The 25,014-nt window shown below is 48.4% G+C and overlaps 1 protein-coding gene across 5 annotated transcripts in view; it reads left to right on the top strand.

Annotated features, from left to right (window-relative positions):
- FAM131B (family with sequence similarity 131 member B) overlaps positions 1–25,014 on the top strand; it is a 63,506-nt gene that overhangs the window by 23,337 nt on the left and 15,155 nt on the right. For 2 of the 5 annotated variants that reach the window (XM_019548496.1, XM_019548497.1), the window contains exons 2-3: positions 16,628–16,737; positions 18,921–18,956. In XM_019548496.1, the coding sequence (XP_019404041.1) occupies positions 16,628–16,737; positions 18,921–18,956 (146 nt within the window). Of the gene's footprint in view, positions 1–16,627; positions 16,738–17,330; positions 17,713–18,920; positions 18,957–25,014 lie in introns of those variants that run through there. The other 3 variants (XM_019548498.1, XM_019548499.1, XM_019548500.1) reach the window with 2 other exon arrangements.

The raw sequence follows: 25,014 nt of genomic DNA on the forward strand, positions 1-25,014 counted from the left end.
CACATCCTTAGCCTTCACTACCTCTGTGAGCTGACCCAAGAATTCCTGGTCAAGCTCTTTTCCCTGGTTGGGAGGTCTGTAGTAGACTCCCACCGTTAAGTCTCTTTCCCCTCGACTGCCTTGTAGTCTAACCCAAAGCACTTCAGAGTGCCCCTCCCCTGACTCCTTGTTAATTAACGAGGATGTGTATTCTTCCTTAATATAGAGTGCCACGCCCCCACCTCTCTTTCCTATCCTGTCCCTCCTGTACAGCCTATAGCCCTTGACATTCACCACCCCGTCACATATCTGCCTTAACTCCTGCTCCTCTGTATTTGCCTAGAGTGCAGCGTGGGGCTGGTGAAAGGGGCTGAGCTTCCCTAGTCCTGAAGCTGATGGGGGAGGGGTGTTTGCTCTGTGCTTGACTGGAACAGTGAAGGGCAGCTGAATGCCAAAGTGTCTCTTGGGGGTGGTGAGTGGGAGGAATGCATGTGGGGATGCCAGAAGGTGGTACAGTGGCTCCTATCAAGGGAGGTTGCAAAGTTTCCTCACATGCGTGGATGAGCTCTACCTGACTCAAGAAGTCTATGGGCTGACAAGAGGTAAAGCGTTGCTGGACCTGGTACTGTCCAAAGGGGATGATCTAGTTAGTGACCTAAGAATTGATGGAAAACTGGGTAATAGTGACCATGACTTTACTAATCGTTGCAAAGCTGGCAAGTCAGTCAGCAATAAAGAAGTCCTTGACTTTAGGAAAGCTGACTTTGACAAGCTCAGGAGGCTCGTTGTCAAGCCCCTAAGGGACTTTGACTTGACAGGAAGAGGAGTCCAAGAGGAGTGGTTGCTCCTCAATGGAGCAATCCTGACAGCACAAGTGTTGTCCATCCCATCTCGGAGGATGGGTAGCAAAAGGGCACAGCAACCCCCTTGACTCAGCAGGGAACTTGAGGACCTCCTACACCTCAAAAGAGAGACTTATAAAGGATAAAAGGCAGGAATAACCACCAAGGAGGAGTACTCAGCATTGCTCTGTGCCTGCAGGGAGCAGACCAGGAAAGCCAAGGCTGCCACCATACTCCATCTGGCTTCACATATCAAGGATAATAAAATGTCCTTTTTCAGATATGTAGGGAGTCAGAAAAAAAACAAGGGTAACATTGGACCCCTGCTGAACCAAATGGGACAACTAATAACTGACACCAAGGAAAAGGCCAACCTGCTTAATGGGTACTTTGCATCGGTCTTTCATCAGCCCAAAGGGACTGCCCTGCCTAGCATGACGTGGGGCGTCCAGGGTGAGGGTGTATTTATACACAGCATCAGTCTAGACTTGTAAAGGAACACCTTGAGAGGCTGGACATCTTCAAGTCAGCTGGTCCCGACAGATTACACCCTAGAGTACTCAAGGAGCCAGCAGGTGTCATAGCCCAACCATTGGCAAAAGTATTTGAAAGCTCATGATGCTCAGGTGAAGTACCTGAAGACTAGAAAAAGGCCAATGTGGTATCCATCTTCAAGAAAGGGCAGAAAGTAGATCCCGGGAATTACAGGCCTATCAGCTTGACCTCAAGATTCTGGAGAAAATTATCAAAGAGACCCTTTTTGATAAGCTGGCTGATGGCAACATCCTGAGGGACAGCCAGCACAGGTTTGTCGTGGGTAGGTCTTGCATGACCAATCTCATCTCCTATGACCAGGTGACATATCACCTGGAAAAGGGAGAAGAGATTGACATCATATATCTGGATTTTAAAAAAGCCTTTGATCTGGTGTCCCATAATCTCCTCATGGAAAAACTGGCCAACTGTGGCCTCAGCTACATCACAGTCTGATGGCTGGGAAATTGGTTCTGAGGTTGGGCCCAGAGAGTAGTAGTTGATGGAAGTGAATCACTATGGTGCTCCATGACCAGTGGTGCCCCCCAAGGCTCTGTCTTTGGACCGGTTCTCTTTAACATCTTTATCAACCATGTGGACATTGGTGTCAGAAGCACACTGGCCAAATTTGCCAATGACACTAAACGTTGGGGCACACCTGAGGATAGGCTACTGATCCAGGCTGACTTGGATAAACTTAGTAAGTGGGCAGATATAAACCTGATGATGTTCAATACTGAAAAATGCAAAGTACTCCACCTTGGGGGGAAAAAACCCGCAGCACACTTATGGGCTTGACAGTGCTACGCTCGCTAGCACCACGGCTGAAAGAGACTTGGGGGTCATGACTGACCATGAGATGAACATGAGCCACCAATGTGATGTCACAGCTGGTAAAGCAAATAAAATTCTGGTTTGCATCCATAGATGCTTCTCAAGCAAATCCCAGGATGTCATCCTCCCGCTTTACTCAGCCTTGGTGAGGCCACAGCTGGAGTATCACATCCAATTCTGGGCTCCACAATTCAAGAAGGATGTGAAGAAGCTTGAGAGAGTCCATAGGAGAGCCACGCGCATGATCAGAGGGCAAGAAAATAGGCCTTATGTTGAGAGGCTGAGAGCAATGGGAGTCTTCTGCCCAGAAAAGTGCAGGCTCAGGGGTGACTGCCTATAAGTACGTAATGGGTGTGCATCAGGATCTGGGGGAATGTCTGTTCACCAGAGCACCCCAAGGGATAACAAGGACCGATGGTCATAAACTCCTCCATGACCGTTTTAGGCTGGACATAAGGAAGAACTTCTTTACTGTCCAAGCCCCCAAGGCTTGGAATAGACTCCCTCCAGAAGTGGTGCACACACCTACTCATTCAGGAAATGTTTGGATGTTTATCTTGCTGGGATCCTTTGACCCTAGCTGACTTCCTGCCCTTGGAGGATGGACTTCCAGCAGAAGGCTGGACTTGATGATCTTTGAGGTCCCTTCCAGCCCTCATATCTATGAAATCTATGAAAAGTGTTTGTTGAACTAGTTGAACTTCAATTGAAGTGACTTCTATGGATGGAGATTTCCACTATGCACACAATATTTTTTCTGGTGAAAGTGCTATGAACACTTGTACATCTAACATTTTAACCAGTGGAACTGCAATTCTGCTGGTGGAAATGCAATGCTTGTACACAGTCTTAGGGCATCTGTACACATGCTCTGGGGTGGAGGTGGGGGAGGGCACTTTAATTAGTGCGGCTCTGAGAGTCACTCTAATTAAAGTGCCTGCAGTCACATGTATTCAACCTCCTGTGCTTCAAAATGGCGGTGAGGGGACTTTAACTAAAGGTCGTTCAACAAGCTCATTGAGTGACCTTCAATGAAAGTGTCCCCGCCACCATTTTGAAATGTGAGGACACTAAATACATGTGATATGGAGGCTGCTGGAGTGTGCTAATTAGCACAGTTTAGCAGACTCACAGCAGATTTGATTAATCAAGACTTCTCCAACTCATATTACATGTCAGAGCAGAGCTCCATCACAAACGTACATGCCCTTAGAAGCGAACTGGTTTAGAAGGGCATGAACTTTTTGTAGATATCCATCTGCTTCTTTAGTTGGTATGATTGAGGAGAGAGAGTTCTCAACCCCTGCGCACAACACAGAGTCAGAGATGATGTCAGAATCCCTCCAACCTTTGACAAGGTGAGGAAAGCCATCAAGCAGATGAAGAACAGCAAGGCAGTTGGAGCATGTGGAATCCAGGCATAAATCTTCAAGCAGGGGGGAGAGAAGTTTACATCATAGCTCCATTCCCTCATCTTAAGCATCTGGAATGATGAGGAAATCCCAGATGACATCAGGGACACCTTCATGACAACCTTCAAGAAAGGAGACAAGTCTGACTGTGAAAATTACAGAGGGATCTCCCTGCTGTCCACCTGAGGAGAGTTTATCTAGTCCAACCCCATGTTCAAAAGCAGGACCAACTAGATCATCCCAGCCAAAGCTTTGTCTACCCGTGAGTTGAAAACCTCCAAGGATGGAGATTCCACCACCTCTCTGGGTAACCTGTTCCAGTGTTTTACTACCCTCCTAGTGAGAAAATTCTTCCTAATATCTAACCTAGATTTCCCTTGATGCAACTTGAGACTATTGCCCCTTGTTCTGTTATCTGCCACCATTGAGACAGTCTAGTTCCATCCTCATTCAAACCTCCCTTCAGGTACTTGAAGGCTGCTATTAAATCCCCTCTCAGTCTTGTCTTTCCAAACTAAAAAACCCAGTTCCCTCAGCCTCTCCTTAGAAATCATGTGCCCTAACCCCCCTGAACTTTTTGTTGCCCTCCACTGGATTCCTCCCAATTTGTCCGCATTCTTTCTGTAGTGGGGGGCTCAAAACTGAACACAGTACTCCAGATGTGGTCTCACTAGTGCTGAATAGAGAGGAATAATCACTTCCCTTGACATGCTGGCAGCACTCTTACTGATGAAGCCCAGTATGCCGTTAGCCTTCTTTGCATCAAGGTCATGCTGTTGGCTTATATTCAGCTTATTGTCCACAGTAACCCCCAGGTCCTTTTCTGCAGAGCAGCTGCCCAGTCGGTCAGCCCCCAGCCTGTACTGGTGCATGAGATTGCTCCATCCTAAGTGCAGGGCTTAGCACTTGTCCTTGTTGACTTCATGAGATTCCTTTTGGCCCAGTCCTCCAATTTGTCTAGGTCACTCTGAATCCTAGGCCTACCCTCCAGCATATCTACTTCTCCCCACAGGTTGGTGTCATGTGCAGATTTGCTGAGGATGTACTCTATGTCATCTTCCAGGTCATTGACAAAGACATTGAACAAAACCGGCCCCAGGACTGACTTCTGGGGCACTCCACTTGATACTGGCTGCCAACTAGATATCAAGCTATTGCTTACTACCCTCTGAGCCCAAAGCTCCAGCCAGTTTCTTTCCACCCTACAGTCTATTTATGCAGCCTGTACTTCCTTAGCTTGCCTGTGAGAATGTTATGGGAGACTGTATCAAAAGCTTTGCTAAAATCAAGATGTACCATATCCACTGGCCTCCCCTCATCCATAGAGCCAGTCATGTCATCACAGAAGGCAGCCAGGCATGCTGACTGTTCCTAATCACCTTCTCCTCCAAGCACTTAGAAATGGATTCCTTGAGGATCTGCTCCATGATATTTCCAGAGACTGAGGTGAGGTTAACTGGTCTGTAGTTTCCTGGATCCTCCTTTTTTCCTTTCTTAAATGTGGGCATTATGTTTGCCCCTTTCCAACCATCTGGGACTTCTCCTCATAACTATGAGTTTTCAAAGATGATGGCCCATGGCTCTGTAATCTCATCAGGCAACTGCCTCAGCACCCATGGGTGCATCCCATCTGACCCCATGACTTTGTATATATCCAGCTTTTCTAAATAGTCCCTAAACTCTTCTTTCACAACTGCTGGCTGCTCACCTTCTCCGCAAACTATGCCACCAGCTGACCTTGGCTGTGAAGACTGAGGCAAAGAAGGCATTTGAGCACTTCAGCCTTTTCTGCATCCTCTGTCACAAGACTGCTTCCCCGATTCAGTAAGGGACCCACACTTTCCCTGACCCTCTCCTTGCTACTGACATACTTGTAGAAACCCTTCCTGTTACCCTTCACATCCCTTGCTAGCTGCAGCTCCAGTTCTGCTTTGGCCTTTCTGTCTTCATCCCCACATGCCTGAGCAATGCTCTTATACTCCTCCCTAGATATCTGTCCAAGTCTGCACTTCTTATAAGCTTCTTATAAGCTTCCTTTTTGTGACCAATTTTTCTGAAAAGTTCCCTGCTAAACGAAGCTAGTCTTCTGCCGTACTTGCTAGTCTTCCTGTGCATCAGGATGGTTTGTTCCTGCACTCTCAGTAAGGCTTCTTTAAAATACAGCCAGGACTCCTCTCCCTCTCAGACTGGCTTCCCAGAGGATCCTGCCCATGAGTTCCCTAAGTGAGTTGAAGGTTGCTTTTCTGAAGGCCAGGGTCCTTACTTTACTGCTCTCTATCCTTCCTTTCCTCAGGATCCTGAACTTAATCATCTTGTGGTCACTGCTGCCCAAGTTGCCATCTACTGCTTTCCAAGTTGTCATACTACATTCCTCACCAATTCATCCCTGTTTGAGAGCAGCAAGTCAAGAGGAGCATGGCCTCTAGTTGATTGCTCTGGCATTTGCACCAAGAAGTTCCCAAAACTCTTCAGAAACTTCCTGGATTGCCTGTGCACTGCTGTACAGTATTGCCCTCCAAACAGATGTCAGGGTGATTGAAGTCCCCCATAAGAACCAGGGCTTGTGATTGGGAAACTTCCACCACCTGTTTGAAGAAAGCCTCATCTATCTCTTCTTCCTGGTCTGGTGGTCTATAGCAGACATTCACTATAACATCTCCCTTGTTGCTCTCCCCTCTGACCTTAACTCAGAGACTTTCAACAGGTCTATTTCCAGTTTCATACTGGAGCTCTGAGCAATCATAAAGTGCAACTCCTCTTCCTCTTCTCCCCGGCCTGAACAGTTTGTGCCCACCCATGGCAGTGCTCCAGTCATGCGAACTATCCCACCAAGTCTCTGTTATTCCAATCGCATCATAGGTCTGTGACTGTGCAAGGACTTCCAGTTCTTCCTGCTTGTTTCCCAGGCTCCGTGCATTTGTGTACAGGCACCTGAGGTAACTAGTTGATAGCCCTGATTTCTCAGGATGTATGAGAACACTTCCCCATTGCCCTTTCCTGCTGGCTCTTCCTCCAGGTCTCCCGCTTCCCTACTTACCTCAGGGCTTTGGTCTCCACCCTGCCACAAACCTTGTTTAAAGCCCTCCTCACTAAGTTAGCAAGCCTGTCTGTGAAGATGGTCCTCCCTGTCTTTGTCAGGTGAATCCCATCATTTTCCAGCAATCCTTCTTCTTGGAACAACATCCCATGGTTGAAGAAGCCAAAGCCTTGCTGGCAACACCACCTGCACAACCAGGTGTTGATCTGCAGGATGCACCTGTTCCTGGCTGGGCCCTTTCCCTGGACCAGAAGGATTGAAGAGAACACAACCTAAGCCCCAGACTCCTTCACCCTTGCACTCTGAGCCCTGTAGTCACTTTTGATCTGCTCAGGGTTTCCCCTGGCAGTATCATTGGTGCCCACATGGATGAGCAGCATGGGGTTAGGAGTCGGGGGACCAGATGAGTCTCAGTAATCCCTCCATGACATCTTGGATCCAGGCTCCAGACAAGCAGCAGATTTCCCAAGACAGGTCAGGTCAGCAGATGACTCCCTCCATCCTCTGCAGAAGACAGTCTCCAACTACCACTACCCATCACTTCTGCTTGGTGGCAGTTGTCACAATCCTTTCCACCTTGGTGAAGCCTGACCTATCCTCCTCCACCTCCCTGTGTGTCTGTAGGGCTGCATATCTGTTCTACAGCAAACTGCTGCAGGTGGAGGCGAAGCTTTCTGCTTGCCTCCAGAAGCCACAAGCTCCCTTTCTGGGAGTCCATGTCCTTTCTCTTCTCTAGTGCTGCCTTTGGCAGTTCTTCCTCCACAGTTCCAGGGATCAGCATCAAATCAATGAACTCCTCATGGCAGAGGATGCTTCAGAGCCTCACCACCTCCTCATGTACCTCTCATGCCTGTTCCCTGAGAGACAACACCAGGAGGTTACACCACAGGCACCCCTGGATTTGGCTGTTGCTAGAAGGAATCTTCAAGCCTCAGTCCCTACAGCACCAAACCTGGACCTGGGAGGAAGCCTCATTGGTAAGCGGTCCTGCAAACAGAGGCAGTGGCAGTGGCAGTGGCAGTGGCTGTGGCTCTGCCATTGGGACATCCTCCAGCCATTTCCTTTGGTCTCTTAATCTGCCTTCTCTCTCTTACTGCCCTTCTTCCAAGCACACCTGGAAGCTGGCCTGTTTACTACTTGGTGGCCCCAAAAGGTTCCTACTTCCCTGCTTCCTCACACCAAACTGAAAGGCTCTCCCCTCAAAAAGATGGGGTACAAACTGACTTGTGGATTTACCTGTGAACTGCCTGCAAACTGCTTACCTTTTTTGCAGCCCCTGTTCACTGGTTTCTTGCTACATCTGACCATCAACAAGCTTCCAGTTGGAGTGGAATCATAGGCGGAGGGAGAGAAAAATTTGGGGGGAGTGCTGAGCACTTGCACCCCCCCCCCCCAGGCAGGAAAGTCTGTGGGGGAAAGTCTGTGTGTGTGCTGCCCTCAGCCCTGCACCAGCCCCAGCTGCCTGGGTGGGGTGGCCGAAGCAGGGCCAGCCTTGGCTGCGCTGTCAGGCCAAAAGGGATGGAGCCCCCAGGATCCCTGCACCCACCCCACTAGGCCCTGCACAGCTGGGGCAGGGCAGGGCACAGGACAGAGCTGTGGCCCGTCTGGGGGGAGCAAGGAGGGGGTGGCAGCTCCCAACGCTGCAGATGTCCTGGGAGGCACAGGGGACAATCTGCATGGGACAAAGGCAGCCAGCTGCTGCAAGCTGTGGCCGGGGCAGTGCTGGGCTCCTCCCAGGGGGGGCATGTTACGCTGGGGCAGGTGGTGGCAGCTCTGGGAGGGGGATTGGGTGGGCTACAGAGAATCGTGGTGTGGCTGCAATCTCCCCCCTTACCCATAGCTTCCCTCCCAGTGCTGCCACTGCACCCCCCCCACCAGGAAGAACCCGGCACAGCCCCAGCCTGCAGCAGCAACCCACCCTGCCCTGCACAGATCGGGGCATTTGCCCCCTGTGCCTTCTAAGGGGCATGTAGCAGCAGGAGCCATGCCCCCTGAATAAGCCACTCGTGGGTGAGTCCCACACTGCCATCTGGGCAGCCCCTGCCCCTCCCCCTGCCCCACTCCTGCTGCAGCTGCTGGAAGCCCTTGGCTGGCTTTCCTTGCGACCCTACCGCTGTCCCATGTTTGCTGGGGCTAAGCCCTGTTAGCACTAATTTTATGAGTAAAATTAAACTTCCAGATGGATGGTAAACTGCTTAATCTCAGGCATCTCCAAGCCAAAACCAAGACTACCCCACCTCAATCATTGATCTCAGTACACTGATGATGCTGTAGTGCAGGGGTGGCCTATGGATTAGATTCAGCCTGCCAATTGATTGGCTCCTGCCTGTGGGTGGGTGCAAACTAATTGATTGGATCTAGGCCACAGCTGCCCCTGTAGTGTTCTGCATGGGGTTGAACCCTGCCTACTCGTGCCTGGGGCAGCCTATGATCCCTGTGCAGCCCGCTGTCCCCAGCCACACCGGGTTGTGTTTGCTGGGCTGCTGAGGGCCTGGGGGAGGGAAGGAGGGAGCTTGAGCTCACAGTCTGCGCCTGCCCCATATCCAGATCTGCGGGGCCCAGGTCCCTCCTGTCCCCTGGAAGGGTGTCCAGCAGGGGGAGCTGCCCGGCTCAAGCAGGCAGCAGGGGGGAGCAGGGGCAGGGGGCTGCGGACCTGGGTCTATACCTCTGGCAGCTAGGGGCCTTGTCCTGCAGGGCTGGGGCATTAGGGGCTGTGGGTGGGGGGGCAAGGGGCACCAGCAAGGCTGTGGGGGATTTGGGGGAGAGTGAGAGGCATGAGCAGGGCCAAGGGGCTGTAGATGGTGAGTGAGGGGCACCAGTAGGACTGGCGGGCTATGCAGGGAATGAAGGGCAGCAGTAGGGCTGAGGGGCGGCTGTGTTTGGCATGAGGGGCACAAGCAGGGTCGTGGGGGCTGGGGTGAGTGAGGGGCACCAGTAGGAATTGGGAGCTGTTGTAGAGGAGTGAGAATCACCGGCAGGGCTGGGGGGCTGTTGTGGTTGGAGTGAGGGTCATGAGCAGGGCTGGGGTGCTTCAGGGGCAGCGAGGGGCACCAGCAGGGGTGGGGAGGGGCCTGTGGTGGACCCTTAATTTTAATTACAGATTTGGAGGTTTTTATCAGAGAATTTGCAATTTTTTTATCAGGGAAAACCAGGATCCCTGCTTATCAGTCATCTTCAGAACCACAGATAAGACAATCATGGAAGACAATCATCCTCAACTGCAAGGGACTGCTAAGGATGAAGCTGGGGCCATTAAAAAAAAATGCAGTTTTGTATGGCCAAGGGATGATACACCTAAAACAAAGAATATAGGCTACAGTTAAAGAATGGATGACTATGTTCTAGAAAGCAATTACTGAAAAGGATTTGGTTCACCATAGACAACAAACTGAACATGAGTTGCCAGTGTGAGGATATTGTAAAATGGACTACTGCAAGGCTTGGGAGTTAAAAATTTGGAGAAGGTATAGAAAAAGAACCATAAACAATTTAAGGTTGTAAAGATTTACAGTGTCTTCACTGTAAACTTGCTTTGCCAGGCAACACCACCCTCAAACAGATTGCACTGTTTTGCATGCCCAACCTTCCAAACCAGAAGCAGTGTACTGCATTTGCAGGGCACTGCAAGTAGGCTGATTATCAGGGATCCTGGTTTTCTCTGTTTCAAAAATCCCAAATTCTCTGATTAAAAAAACCAAAATCTGCATTTTTCTGCGATTAAAATGAAACACCACTATATGTATATATGTATGTATCAGTTGAACAAAATATTTTATAGATATATTTACAATTGTATAGCAGTTTGGAAGCCTAACAATACCTCAATCATTATAATAAAATGAATTCTAAATACCTACATATCTTGGTCTTTGATTCTGATATTTTTTTTATTTTGGAAAATCAGAGCTCCCTCTGTCCCCCTTGCTCACCAGGACACAGGTCTAGCTGCAGCTGTCCCACCAGCTACTTTGTGGTGCTGAGCAGCCCTGATATGCCAGTTACCTGCCCCTGCCTATGCTGTTGCCCCTCACTCCCAAGCCACAGCCTCCTCCCAGCTCTGCTGGTGCCCCTCACTCCCAACCCAGAGTTCTGTGCTCCCCGCCCCACATCCATGCTGGTGCATGTCACTCCCATCCCACAGTCCCCTGTCTCTGCCAGTGCCACTCACTCCCAACCTGCAGCCACCTGGCCCTTCCAGGGCCACTCACTCCCAACCCCCAGCTCGGTTAGTGCCCCTTACTCCAACCTGCAGCCCCCTGCATCTCAGCCCTGCTGTAGAGGGTCCCCAGTTTCCCCCCCATCCCTCCCAGCCCCACAGAGACTCACAGAATGGTGGTCTACAGGGACAAGGCAGGGACGGCCTCCAGCATGAGGTGCATGCAGCACACCTCAAGTGGACGCACAGGCAATTGCTCAGGCACTACACACTGCTGTGACGCCATGATCTGGGGCACGGTGTAGGGGTAAGGATCAGCCCCAAGCTCCACAGTAGCAGCATGAAGGCAAGCACGGCTCTGGCCCAAGCTGTGCCTCAGGCAACAGGAGAGCAAGGGGCTCCAGGTGGTCGTCATCCTGTCCAGGCCAGAGCATGGTGGCTGCAGCTGCAGCTGTGGCTGCAACAGCTCCAGCTCATGTGGGCAGCAGCAGCGTGAGTCTAACTATGCCATAGGCTCGAGGGAGGAGGAGGGGATGCCTATAGTACCTCCCACCCCAGGCTGGAGCTGCCATGCTGCACCAGGCAGCTTGGCCATGGTCAGCTCTCTCCCCCACCCCCTAGCAGGTAGCATCTCCCAGCTGCCCTGCCTCCTGCTCCTGAAAGCCTCGGCATTGCTGGTCCAGCCATACAGCTTCCCATCACCCCCAAAGGACCCACACCCGCTTCCCCTGCTGGAAGGGCAGGAGCCTCCGGACAGGCCCTGCTAGCAACAGCATGGGGCCAGGCTCACCAGCAGCACTGAGCACAGCCTCAGACCCCCTTCTCCCGCCACAGCCCCAGCACCTGGACACCTTCTCCCAGTGCCAGTAAGCACTCAACCCTCCTCCACACACCTCTGCCACAAACACACACACATATGCCCCACACAGCTCCCCTAGACAGTCTCCAGGCTCTGGCGCTCCAATCCCCACCCCATAGACTTACCTGTATCCAGCTGCCAGGGCTGATCCCACCACCCTGCCTGGCTGTATGCTGGCCATGTGGGTGCATACATGCACATGGCACCTCACGCCTCCAATCACCTTCCCCCCAGCCTCAAGCAGCACCTTGCAAACTGGAAGGTTGCCAGCCTGCAAGGAAAAACCCACAGTTTCCTGTGGCTTTTTCCTTTTATGGGAAAAATCTGTGATTTTCTCCTTTAAAGGAAAAGAATCCGCATTTCCCCGTGTTTTCCCACAGGAAATGGAAAACCCAGATTCCTGTCGATTTCTTGGCAACTATTGATGACCTGTTCCTGTCACAAGTTGTCTAAGGACCGACTAGGGGGAAGCCACTCTGGTCTTAGTGCTTACCAAAGGGGAGGATGTTGTAGAGGACCTGTGGATTGGTGGTACTCTGGGTGACAGTGACCATGATCTGATTAGGTTCATCATCCACTGGAAGGCTAGGATTTCAGTTAGTAGAACAGAAGTCCTAGACTTCAGAAGGGCAGACTTTAACAAACTCAGGAGTCTAGTTAGTAAGGCCCTCTGTGACCAGCAACTGAAGGATTTGGGGGTTCAGGAGCAATGGTGCCTCCTGAAGGGAGCAATCCTCTGCACAAAAAGAGGCCATTCCCACGTGATCAAAAAGCAGGAAGGGAGCCAAAAGATCTACTTGGCTCAATAGGGAGATCAGAGACCTTTTGAAAGAGGAAAAGGACACATATAGGCAATGGAAGGAAGGATCAGAAACCAGAGAAGAGTTCACTTATATAACCAGGGTTGGCAGGTATGAGATACTGAAAGCCAAGACAGGCACGGAGATCAGGCTAGCATCCAAAATTAAGAACAACAAAAAGTCCTTCTACAGGTGCATGGGGAGAAGAAAAAAATCGCGTTCCACTGTGGGAGCCCTGCTGAATTTGGAGGGGCAGTCCACAGTAGATCCCCGTGAAAAATCAGAGGTCCTAAATGGCTACTTCGCATCAGTATTCCAGAAGGCTAACAAGAGCTGTTCACCTGTCCCGAGGCCCAGGAAAAACGGGGAAGTCAACAGACTGTGGCGACCAAGTTGACTGGTCACGGTCTGGGCTGACACGATCAAGCAGGTGGGGGCTAGCGGCGAGGAGTTAGGTGGTTAATGGTTGCAAAAAAATTTTTTATTTTTCCTTTACTTACACCACTAGGTAACAGTATTGTAGCGCAGGTCAAGCGTGGTTACAACAACAGCTATAAAACGAACTAATCGGTAGCTAATAGACAGAGACTAACGAGTTGTTGGTCAGAACAAAGTTGAGCATGCGAGGGTGGGGTACGCTGGGAGATAGCGGTGGCGGGGAGACAATCACAAGTGGTCAGCCTGTGAGGTAGCTCTGGGCTCATGCGAACCGGGTTTCTGCGAGAGCTGGTCTCTGCCTTGGGCAGATACGTGCTGGCTTAAATACTTTCCAGGTAGCCAATCATACGGTTCTCTTTTTGGAAAGTTCTAGTCAGATTACATAATGCCTAGTGCATGATTGGGCATGCATGCTTTGCCAATTCAAATACCTCACTCAAATTACATACTGACCACGTGTGGGGCATGTTTGGACACGCGTGCTGGCTTTAGGGGCTTTCCACTTGCATGCTCACACTAGTTTCTTTTAACTCTTGTGTTATCAGCATTCTTTTCAATTCTGGTTCAGACACAGACAACATGTGATCAGACCCAACCAGGTGAGGGTCCTCTTAGAACAATTAGACGTTTTCAAGTCTGGTGGGCCAGATGACCTACACCCAAGAGTCCTTAAAGAACTGGCTGAACTCATAGCAGGGCCCTTGGCAAAGATATTTGAAAAGTCGTGGAACACAGGAGTAGTCCTAGATGACTGGAAGAGGGCTAACGTAATACCCATCTTTAAGAAAGGGAGGAGGGATGACTGCAAACTATAGAGTGGTCAGTCTGACTTTGGTCCTAGGAAAAACTTTTGAAAAAATTGTTAAGGAGGCCATACACTGCAAGCTAACACCTGACAGTGTATTGAGAAACAACCAGCATGGCTTTGTGGAGGGTAGATCATGCCTAACAAACCTGGTGTCCTTTTATGACCAGGTGACTAACAAGCTGGACAAGGGACATGAAGTAGACATCATTTACCTGGACTTTAGTAAGGCCTTTGACTCTGTCTCCCATGAAATTCTCTCAGTTAAACTGGTGCGGCCTAAGGGGAGGTGGGCTTAGAGGCCGGTCCCAGAGAGTTGTAATCAATGGGATGGCCTCATCCTGGAGGGCTGTCTCCTGTGGCATCCCACAGGGATTGATGGTTGGACCTGTGCTTTTTAACATATTCGTTAATGACTTGGATGCAGGGGTGGAATGCTCTATGATTAAGTTTGCTGATGATACCAAGGTGTGGGGAAATGCGGGCACACCAGAGGGTAGGTAAGGATCCAGAATGACTTAGACTGTAGGGCTGGGCAAAACGGCACTGTTCCGTTTTGACGTGCGTTTCGATATTTCGACACAACAGCATTTCGTTTCGTTTCAAAACTGCTGTTCTGTTTCGTTTTGTCGAAACAGTTTCTCTGTTTCAATACTGTTTCAATGTTTTGCCCATGGGCTATAATGGGGAAGCTCGAAACAGCCTATAACTTTGTCATTTCTGGCCTGATTTGGATGAAACTTGCAGGAATGGTAGCCCCTTTTGGGGGCATAAAGCCTGCCAAGTGTCAAGGAGATAGGAGATAGGTGTTTCAGGGAAACTGCACCTCAAAGTCTTGAAAGCAGAAAACTCATATGTATGTGTTAAGCCACAGTGGGGCCCAAACTGCAGGCTTGCTAGCCCCTGCTGAGGCAACGAAGCCTGCCAGCTTTCAAGGAGATAGGTGCAGGGGTTTTGGGGAAACTGCACCTCAAGCTGCTGACAAGCAAAACTCATGTCATGGGTGACACTGTGTGTGTTAAGGCACAGCAGGGTGAAAACTGGAGGCCTGCTAGCCCCCTGCTGCAGCCACGAAGACTGCCAGCTGTCGAGATCGGTGCCGGGGGAGTCTGGGTTTGGGGGCCCTGCACCTCTAGCTGTTGACAGGCAATGGGTCGGTGACACTGTGAGTGTGCTGAGGTGTGCCCTCACTCAGCTGACCCCAAGGCAGAAAGCAGGGCAGTTTAAACAATGCTGCCTTTTATACAGTTTTTCCATCCCTCCCCCAGAACACTGGGATTGGAAGGGACTTCGAAAGGATGACAGTCACCGGCCAGCTACACAGTCAATAATTAGAGCACTCCTTCCCCCTTTCTTTTCCTCCTCCCTCTCCTTACTTTAGTTTCTGTTTCCCTGCAGGCAAACCCAGCTTGAGCTTCGAAACTCGAAATGTTTCAGAAATTTCAAAACATTTCAACTTGCCTTGTTTTGTTCTGAGGCTGTTTTGAAGCTCTCTGTTCCATTTCAATTTTGCTGTTTCAAGCTCGAAGCAAGTCAAAACAGCATCAAAATGAAACTGCTAGTGAAATTTCACACAGCTCTACTAGACAGCCTGGTTCTGTGGGCTGATCAGAATCAGATGAGGTTCAACAGGGAGAAGTGCCGGGTCCTTCATCTGGGTAGGAAAAACCTTCACCATAACTATAGCTTAGGCAGTAGCCCACTGGCTGGCACAGCATCTGAACAGGACCTGGGGGTCACAATCGACCAGAAGATGAATATAAGCCAGCAGTGCAATGAAATTGGCAGCAGGGCAAATAGGACTCTGATGTGCATCAGCCAATTTGTTGCCACCAGATCCAGAGAGGTGCTCCTTCTCCTCTACTCAGCATTGGTGAGGCCACAGCTGGAGTACTGCGCCCAGTTTTGGGCACTGCGCTTCAAGAAAATGCAGACAAGCCCAAGAGGATGCAGAGAAGGGCAACTGGCATGACCAGGGGCCTGGAGGATTGGCTTTATGAGGAGAGACTTTGGGAACTGGGCTTGTTCAGTCTGGGTAAAAGGAGGCTGAGGTGACTTGATAGCTGCCTACAAGTATGTCAGGGGGAAGCACCAAGATCTGGGGGAGCAACTCTTCAGGAAGACACCCCTTGAGAAGACGAGGACCAATGGTCACAAGCTAATAGAGGGAAGATTTAGCCTGGACATAAGGAAGAACTTCTCTGTAAGGGCAACCAGAACCTGGAACACACTCCTGGCAGAGGTGGTGCGGTTGCCATCCTTGGAGGTGGTCAAGAGGAGGCTGGATAAGCACCACACTGAGCTCATTTTTGCTCATTAACCACCTGCCTATGGCAGGGGACCAGACTTGATGATCTTCCAGGTCCCTTCTGGTCCACTCATTCTTTGAATCTCTCTCTACTGAGAGGCAGAGCCCTGCTACCCAGCTTCTGGCTTAGGGGGTAATGCACGTGGAACAGCATAGCATATTTGACCATAACCTGCCTAGAATGGCTACATTTGCAGTGTAGTCATGCTCAGCTGGTCACATAGAGGATAAAGATAACTTGATCACAGAATATAAGTACCTTCATGTGAAAAAATGGCCAAGTACTAAAGACCTCTTTAATCTAACAGAGAAAGACAAACCAAAAACCAATAATGAAACTGATGCCAGATAAATTTTAAACAGACATCGGGGTGGATGATAATCCACTGTAACTGAGTACTCTGAGTAGGGGTGGATTTTCCACCTTGAATAATAATACCTCAATACCTTTCTTTTGGAATATACACATCAGCCAAAAACAAATTATTTGCTTCCAGACAAGGATAATTAGGTGACATTTAGTGGCTGAAGAGATAAGGGAGGGCCAGTGAGAATATCTCATTGTATGTTCTAACTTCAAACTTTACGAATCTATTAACCTAACTGTATTCCTGTCTCTGCAGGAAATGAGGTGATTGCAGTGGACTGGAAAGGACTGAAAGATGTGGACCAGATCAATATGGACAGCACCAGTTCTCTACATGGAAGCAGCATCCACCGCCCCTCCACTGAGGTGAGTGCCAACCCGGTATCCACAGGGGAGAAGACCAGAAAGTCTCAACCTTATTGAATACGTATAACTGGGCTGAAGTTATCAGGCTCACCTAAGAAGGGCACAGAAATCTTAACTGTACTAAAGACTTCCAGACCCAAATTTTCCGAAGTCAAAGATTTGGTTTGTAGCTGGACAACTAAAAGGTGAGCCAAAATTAGGGTCCATTTTTGAAAATTTAGACGAAATGAGATTTCACAAGGAAAAATGTGTCTGACAGTTCATAAATATTTAGAGGAGTGGAAGATGCTCAGACCAAGTCTGGAGATGCTCAGACCAAGTTGGATGCTCAGACCAAGTCTGATAACCACTGAACTCAAAGCTGAACTACATGAATATTGGTTAAGGTGTGGGACAAAAGTGTACACGACCCTCAGCAAAGGCCTACATTGCTGTGAAGAAATACTTTGTTTTTTTTATTTCAATATTTTTCAGATATGTTCTCTTAATCCCTGCTGTTTGATTGCTATGCAGTATCTCCTGTAACGAGTTACTTCCTGTTTTGCATTCTTGCAACCTCTGTAATTTTATAATCTTATTTTTCTGTTCTGTAGGGTCTACTGCATGCAATCATGAAACATTTCACGTTGAATAAAAGGCCACAATTATTTTTTTTGATACCCGTACTACATTATTTCATAAAACACCAGCAATTTCACACATTACAAGATACCAGTATATAAGAATTACATTTTGATACAGAACCTTTACAACTGGGAAGTGTAACTTCCAGAAACTCCTGTTGGGGGAACTCTAGCAAGAACTGCAGGATACGCTGGGCAGTGCCTGGAATGCTCATGAAAGTCAAGGCAACTCAGCTAAAAATATTAATATGTATTAAGCTACAGAACAGCAAAAACATGTGTGGTTGCTCCAAGAAGATGAATCTACATTGATCTAAGGCCCCATTACTCCTGAATGAGAGGATCCACACAGGTACTTAACAGACTTTAGCTTATGTGCATTGACTCTTACACCTTTCATTGACTCTCCTTAACTTTCCCAGATGTCCTTCTAGAGAAAGGCACTAACCTAAAGAGTTCTACAATGAGATAGCACTAAAATACCTGAGAGGAACATTTGTAACTACTTTGTGCAAAGAAAGCTGGCTAATATGGATACATCATGCCATTTCACGAGCAAATGGTTTTGTTATCTGCTCAATAATTATTTACATTCAAATAGTTTCTCTTGCTCCCAGCTGAACGAGCCTGAGGCAAAAGCGCTTCCTATATAAAGTTTGCACAGTTGTAGTTTTCCCTGAAATAAGAATCTTACAAGCTCATCTTCTGAAAACAACCAAACATACCAGGCTGCACTGTCCAGATGAGAAACACTATAAATACCCTCTTCTTGCCTTTCTCTTGTGTTGTACGTTTTTTGTTTGTTTTCTTCTGTTTTGTTTTATTGTATTCTGTTTTATTTCCTCCTCTACTTCTATACATCTTTCTAATCCCTAATATAACAAGCCATAAACACATACCTGCAGACACCACTGTCAGCAGGAGAGAATGAAACTGGAACCTTCAACACCAAAAGTATAAGCCTCTATTACTTAAGCTAAAGTGTAACTTCTCTAACTATGAATAGAAGGCTCTTGTATTCTTGCAGGGGTGGGGGAGGTGGTGCTTGAATTAGAGTGGATTCAAGAGCTGCTCTAATTAAAGCACCGCTGTGTCTTGTGTATCAGCGTCCCTGCGCTTAAAAATGGCAGTGGGAAGCGCTTGAACTAAAGCTCGTCAAATGAGCCACTGCCATTTTTAAGTGTAGGGATGCTGATACATGAGCCACAGGAAGCTGCTGGAGCATAGTACAACTAATCAAATCTACTCCAATGCACTGGAATTCCAGTTGCTGCTCATGTATTGACACCCTCTAGGACAGGGGTGGGCAATTATTTCAGGCGGAGGGTCACTTATTGATTTTTGGCAAGCCATCAAGGGCCACATGACAGACAGCCAGGGGCAGATACGTATTCATTTTTTAGGGGCCCCCTGCCTGGATAGAATGGCCTGGCCTGCTGCATTTGACCCGCAGGCTGCATTTTGCCTACCCCTGCTCTAGGACCTGCCGCTACAGAGATATAGTCACACACACTGTACCTTTGTGTTACATTAACACATTGTCTTTCTTCTCTTTTATAGCAAACACGGACAGATTTTTCCTGGGATGGAATCAATGTGAGTACAAGCCCTGCAACTTTTTTTATTTCATGGGTGGCAGCAAAGAAGTATTTGCACTTGCATAGCCAATAGATTAGCTGGGCTTGTCAAACTCTCCAGATGGACTAATGGGTACAATTTCAGAAATGTCTCTGGGGCCTTGAATGACACTGAAATTGTGGGAATTGTTATGTAGTATGTGACTTGACAGATTTTGGACTAATATTTTAGGAATTATTTGGATACCAGTGGATTCTGGGTTGTCCAGTTCCTCTATGGAAAGATTTATTTAAATAAATATATATGTAACGCTTCTGCTGGGCACCACTTAGTAGCAACAAGGGCTGGGTTCAAACTTTGGGGTACCCAATAAGTTTTCACTGTGGCTCAAGTCCCATCTGAGATCACTGAATTTGGCTGGAGTGTCCTGCATAACCAAAAACCCCTCCTCACAAGCAGTGTAAATGCAAAGGACAGATTTATTACAGAAAACAAAGGCAAGGAAAATAAAGGAAAACATGAAATGCAATTTAAAACACTACCAACTACAAGGCATAGTCTATAGCAAGGACAGGCAACGCCCAACACAGGTGCCAGAGCATGGCAAGCAAAAGCATTTTGCTTGGCACATGAGCCTCAGAGTGGAGGGTGGGGAAGGGCCTGGGGCTGAGAGGCCACAACAAGCATCAGGCCTCTTGCAGCTCCCCCGCCATCCGCCCCTGGCATGCCAACATCTTACAAATTGAGGTTGCAGGTGTTTTTGGCACTCTGCCCGAAAACATTGCTGACCTCTGGCTTATAGCTTCTTGGGGAGGCTTCACTCATGTCCAGGCAGTCTGGGACTTGGCAGCTCCTCAAAGGGCAGTTTCAGGGGCCTGCACTCCTATACCTGCCCTTCAGCAGCAGACTGGACAGGATGGCCCATGCTGGAGAGTCTTATGATGCTCCTTGAGGTTTACTGCATCTTGGAGAGCTGCTAGTAAGCGAAGATTCTTCTGAAGTCCAAGGGGCCCCTCGTTGCTTCCTGGGAAGCTGTAGGGCACCGATTTCCACAGTGGCTTTGAGGAGGTGACTTGTGGCTTTGGTCAACATACTGCACCCCCAAAATTCCTAGTCCCAATCCCCAGCTCTGCTGGGGCAGAAAACTGCAAAAGAACTCAAAGATGGGCCAGCCCATTGTGCGCTTGGCCCCGACTAGGTAACAAAATGTGCCAGGCTCCTCACCTTGGCCCAAATCATGCCAGGTCTCACCCTGGCTCAAACTGTGCCAGGTCTCACCCTGGCCTAAATCTGCCAGCAAAACTGCCAGGCTCCAACCCTGGTCAGCATGCTCCAGGGATTAATATCCCCATGGTATTATCCTACCCAAATTTGCCAGGCCTTTAAATCCTAGCCAAAACTGCCAATAAAGCTTACAGCTGGGGTTCAACCACAGAGCTAAGCTGAAACTAAAAGAAGTTGCAACAGCAGCAGATGTCCCAGGCCCTCAGCTCTGGCCCATATCATGCCAGGCTTTTAATCCTGGCCCAAATCTGTCAACAAAACTGCCAGATTTCAACCCTGGTGAGTATGCCCTAGGGCAACGGTTCTGAAACTTTTTCAGTCGATGTACTCCTTGGTCTTAGAGTGAGGCTTCATGTACCCGCTTTCAATGGGAAATTAATTTTTTTAGGCCCTTTGGCCTGTGTTAGACAATGTATGAAATATATCTCATGTACCCCTTGATGAGGCTTCATGTACCCTCTAGGGGTACATGGACCCCCGGTTCAGAACCGCTGCTCTAGGGATTAATATCCCCACGGTATTATCCTATTCAAAACCCAGGAAAACAAAAAGGGAAAGAAGAGGGAGGGAATAGGGGTCTCAAACCCTGAGACAATCTTTCTCTCCCTGTACCTGAGGCTTTCCCTTCACACAGCTTCAGCTCACTTCTCATGTGTGTGTGTGTCGGGTGGGGGGATGGCATTTCTCTAGCTCTTAGTTCAGCTTTTCAGCTCTCAGCAGCCCCTGGAGAAAGAGTCCCAAGTCCTAGTTGAGAAATTCCTATATACTTGGTGTGACATCACCTAAGCTTTTCCAGTCAGTGCTTTCCAGGTCTTCAGGTTTTCTTATTAGCCAATTAATTTTAAAAAGAACACTGCCAATTAGGGTTGGGGTCTGATCTCCCCTTGATTATGTGGCTGACCCCCACCCCTACTCTGCTATTTACAGTAAACAGCAGGGGGTAAATTTAAACAAAAGGGACTGTCTGCCTCCAGTATCTGCTTACATGCAGTATCTCTTTCTTCTTTTCCATCTTTCCCAAGCAGGGGAGAGAAAACAAGATACTCAAATACAGAAAACATAATACATACAGCACAGCAGAAAAAATATCATATTTAATTAAAGCAATATTCAACAAGACACTTTGCAATACAAAATGGCTTGTACATTCTGTGTGGGTTACATATACATAAACAAAATCTGGCCAGTCATAACCAAGGAAGACATAAGGCAGTCTCTTGGCCACAGTTGCCCTACTTTGATAGGTGACTAGGATTACCATGTTTCCAGGATCCTGTGGAAGGAGAAGGGGACAAGTATATGATAGGGGGGCAGTGATATGCCCTTGCCCTGCCTCTGCCCCTCACTCCTAAGCCCCTGCCCCCTCAACCCTACCAGTGCCCCTCACTCCCAACCCACAGCCCTCCCACCCCCAGCAGTGTCTGTGCACCTCACTCTGCCAATTCCCCTCGCTCCTGATGCACAGGCCTGCCCCCCCAGCACTGCTGGTGCCCCTCACTCTGCCAGTGCCCTCACTCCCAAACCACAACTCTGTTTCTGCCAGCACTACTGGTGCCCCTTACTCCCAACCCACAGCCCCTGCTCACCAGCCCTGCTGGTGCCCCTCACTCACAACCTGCAGTGCTTCCCCCCACTACCGTTGCCAGTGTCCCTCACTCTGCCAGTTCCCCTCAATCCCAACCTGCAGCCCTGCCCCCACCATAACTGCTGGTGCCCCTCACTCCCAATCTGCAGCCCCTGCCCACTAGCCATGCCACTGTCCCTCACTCCTAGGCCACAGCCCCTGTCCCCCAGGACTGCCAGTACCCCTCTCTCCTGACCCAGAGACCCCTGTCCCTCCAGCTCTGCTGCCCATGCAGCTCCTGCACATGCACAGATAGCAGATATACACACTCTTGCCGGGACCCGTGCACAGAGCATGTGACCCCCAGCAGCCAGTCACCTTGCCCGCTACTCTCAGCCCCAAGCATCCAAGCTGCTTGTGCCTAGGAAAAGTGGAGGCAAAGCAAAAACCCGGATAATTGCTCACATTTTGAAAACCCATCTGGACACAGGGACCGGGGGGCCAAAAGAGAGGACATGTCCAGGAAGACCCAGACGTATGGTAGCCCTAGATAGGTCCGTACTCTTGCTTGCAGACAAACTCATGCATATGTCTCTCCACAGTGTCCCAGTGAATACAGACAAGTGGCTGGATGTCTAATGTATATACTTCATGGGTTAGCATGGTTCTTTCCTTTCCCACAGCCTGTTCATAGCCCGAATCGATCAGCTGCAGCCCTGTTAGGCAAACCATAGTAGTCATGTCTAGCAGAGTCAAATGATGGAGTTTGTCTTGAACCCCAATATCAGTATAATAGATATATTTCAAATTCAGGCATTTGAAACTTGCACAAGACCCCTTTTGCCCTTCACTTGGAAGTATGCCCATGTTTTAACATCTGACCACTGGAGGTTGGTGGGATAAGCATCCTATTGACTTCACTTCTCATTTATGTCTGTGTTATTAGAAAAAAAGGTATATATTAGGGTTTATCTGACTTCAGCATGGGGGAGAGGTATTGTTTCTTTCCCGGGGTCAGGGAAGGTCCTCCTTGTCCAACCTCATATTCACTTCAGTACTAACTTACTCAAAAGAGAAAAAAATGCAAGTAAAGCCAGTTACTAGGTGTTTCAGTACATTGGGTAGAGCAAGAGGAGTACATTGGAAAGATGAACGTGTTTGGACCAGACTGTAATCAACAAAATATGTTCCTCTACCATCAGTCAGATTATGTTCCTCTCTGTCTCTCACACACATACTCTTTCTCTCCCTCTCTCTTTCTCACACACACACATACACACTCTCTCTCTCTTCTCCCTCCACACACTCTTTCGCGCTCTCTTTCCCTCTTTCTCTCTCTGTCTCTCTCTCACACACATTCTTTGAATATCTCTGTTAAATTCCCATTTCAACAAAATGCTTTTATGATTTCTATCAAATCTGCTGTGGCCCAAATCTTTGACTCTGTGGCTTATTACATTCCCCTTCTTTCCACAGCTATCAGTCTAGAAAGCAGATTCACTTTTTTCTTCCTCTCCACTGCAGTTCTCTGCTCATTCCACGGGCCTGAAATGCTTTCTTGCTCTCCATTCTTCAGGTCACATCATGATTACAGTCCTTAATCAAGACTTACCCCTAACATGAATCTCATTGAAATTTGTCAGCAACAGCTCCATTTGTCACACCACAAACAGTTTGCACATGTGATCTCCATGGTGTAACTAAATGGATCATATGGCACTTAATTTGCTATGTGTAAACCTATTCACTTCCATTCTGCCCACGGATCCACTTCCCTTGGAACTTTTTATAACACTCCATATTCGGCTACCATTTTTTAAATTGGCCAGTCTCAGAAATGTTTCCTTCTCTGAATCACTCCCTCGAATTGCTCTTTTCTAAGGTCCAGGACAAGTGGGACCCAGCTTTGTGCCACTTACAGGTTTAGAGATACTAACTAATGGCTTAGAAATGGAAGTCTGGTATCACTAGAAAGGGAAGTTTTTTCTAGTTTCCCAGTCAAACATAAAGCAATGGAAGATCTTGAATTATCAGATTGTTAAAGCATCTAATCTTTTTTATCTATTTAAGGTTATTTCTAGAGCATGGCTCCTTCTACATCCTGTAGAATAGATAACTCAAGATACTAGTTTGACAAGAAAAGTGATGCAAGTTAGAAACCCTGTCATCAGACCACTGGCAGGGGACCTAAAGAGCCCCAAATTTCTCCCCACTGTGGTGCCACTCACTCCAAGGAACAGATTAACATTGCCCCAAGATAACTCCCTATCCCATCACCTCAGTTTCCCAGTCCTTAAACTATATACTGCAGCTGCAGCAAGAGATCTCTGCTGGCCCCAAGTGGCCTACACTTTTGGGTTATGAAAGAAGAAATGATAGTCCCCGCCCCTTTGTGGAGAGGATTAGTCTGGAATATCACCAGCCAGATGTCACTCTTTGCCTGTCACTCTTTGAACAGGCCAACCTGTAACAGGCCAAACAACAAAACCATTGGTGACATGTCAGTGGGGGACCCCCCCCCGCCCGATTTTTGTACCAATGGTGGGGCTCAGGGTGAGAGTCAGAACCAGGGCCCAGCAGCAATGAGGTTGGTGGAGACACAGCGTTGTGCTCCCCCCCACTATCAACACTTAGACATCATCAATGAACAAAGTAATTTATTACAGAAATAGGACAAGCATAAGAAACCAGTAACCACATGTTGAGATACAGATATAAGAATAAACAAACAGAAGAAAGTACAAAAACACTGACCAGTTCTTACCCTACACTTTAAATCCATAGCTCTAGTCCTTAGCCAGCTTCAAGGGTCTAAATGCAGCCTCTGGGTCTGACCCTACATTCCACTGTCAGTTTAATTTACCCAGGCATTGTGACTGAGAGAGTCAGCCACTCCCTTGTACACGGGAAGACTGAAGACTTAGTCATGCTCTCTAGATAGTACCTTTGTCAGTCCGGCTAGTAACGTACAGCACTCCTTCATTTCTAGGGGGACTTACGCTGTGGAAGTAGGTTCCTGACCACCCCTCTCCCCCATGGTGCCTATTTACCAAACTACATTCTTGCATCCTTTTCAGACATGCAGGTTCGTTAATCTGATGTGCCGCCTCTTCTGTAGGATAGTTTGACCAGCTAGGTGTTAGGTTTCTTTTAAAATATGTCATTGTTTGACCAGACCCAGGCTTCTTCTGCCTCTTAGCACTTCTACCTGGAGGACAAATATACAAA

Source organism: Crocodylus porosus, unplaced genomic scaffold, assembly GCF_001723895.1.
Source record: "Crocodylus porosus isolate Cpor-Errol unplaced genomic scaffold, CroPor_comp1, whole genome shotgun sequence".
Lineage (NCBI taxonomy): Eukaryota > Metazoa > Chordata > Crocodylia > Crocodylidae > Crocodylus > Crocodylus porosus.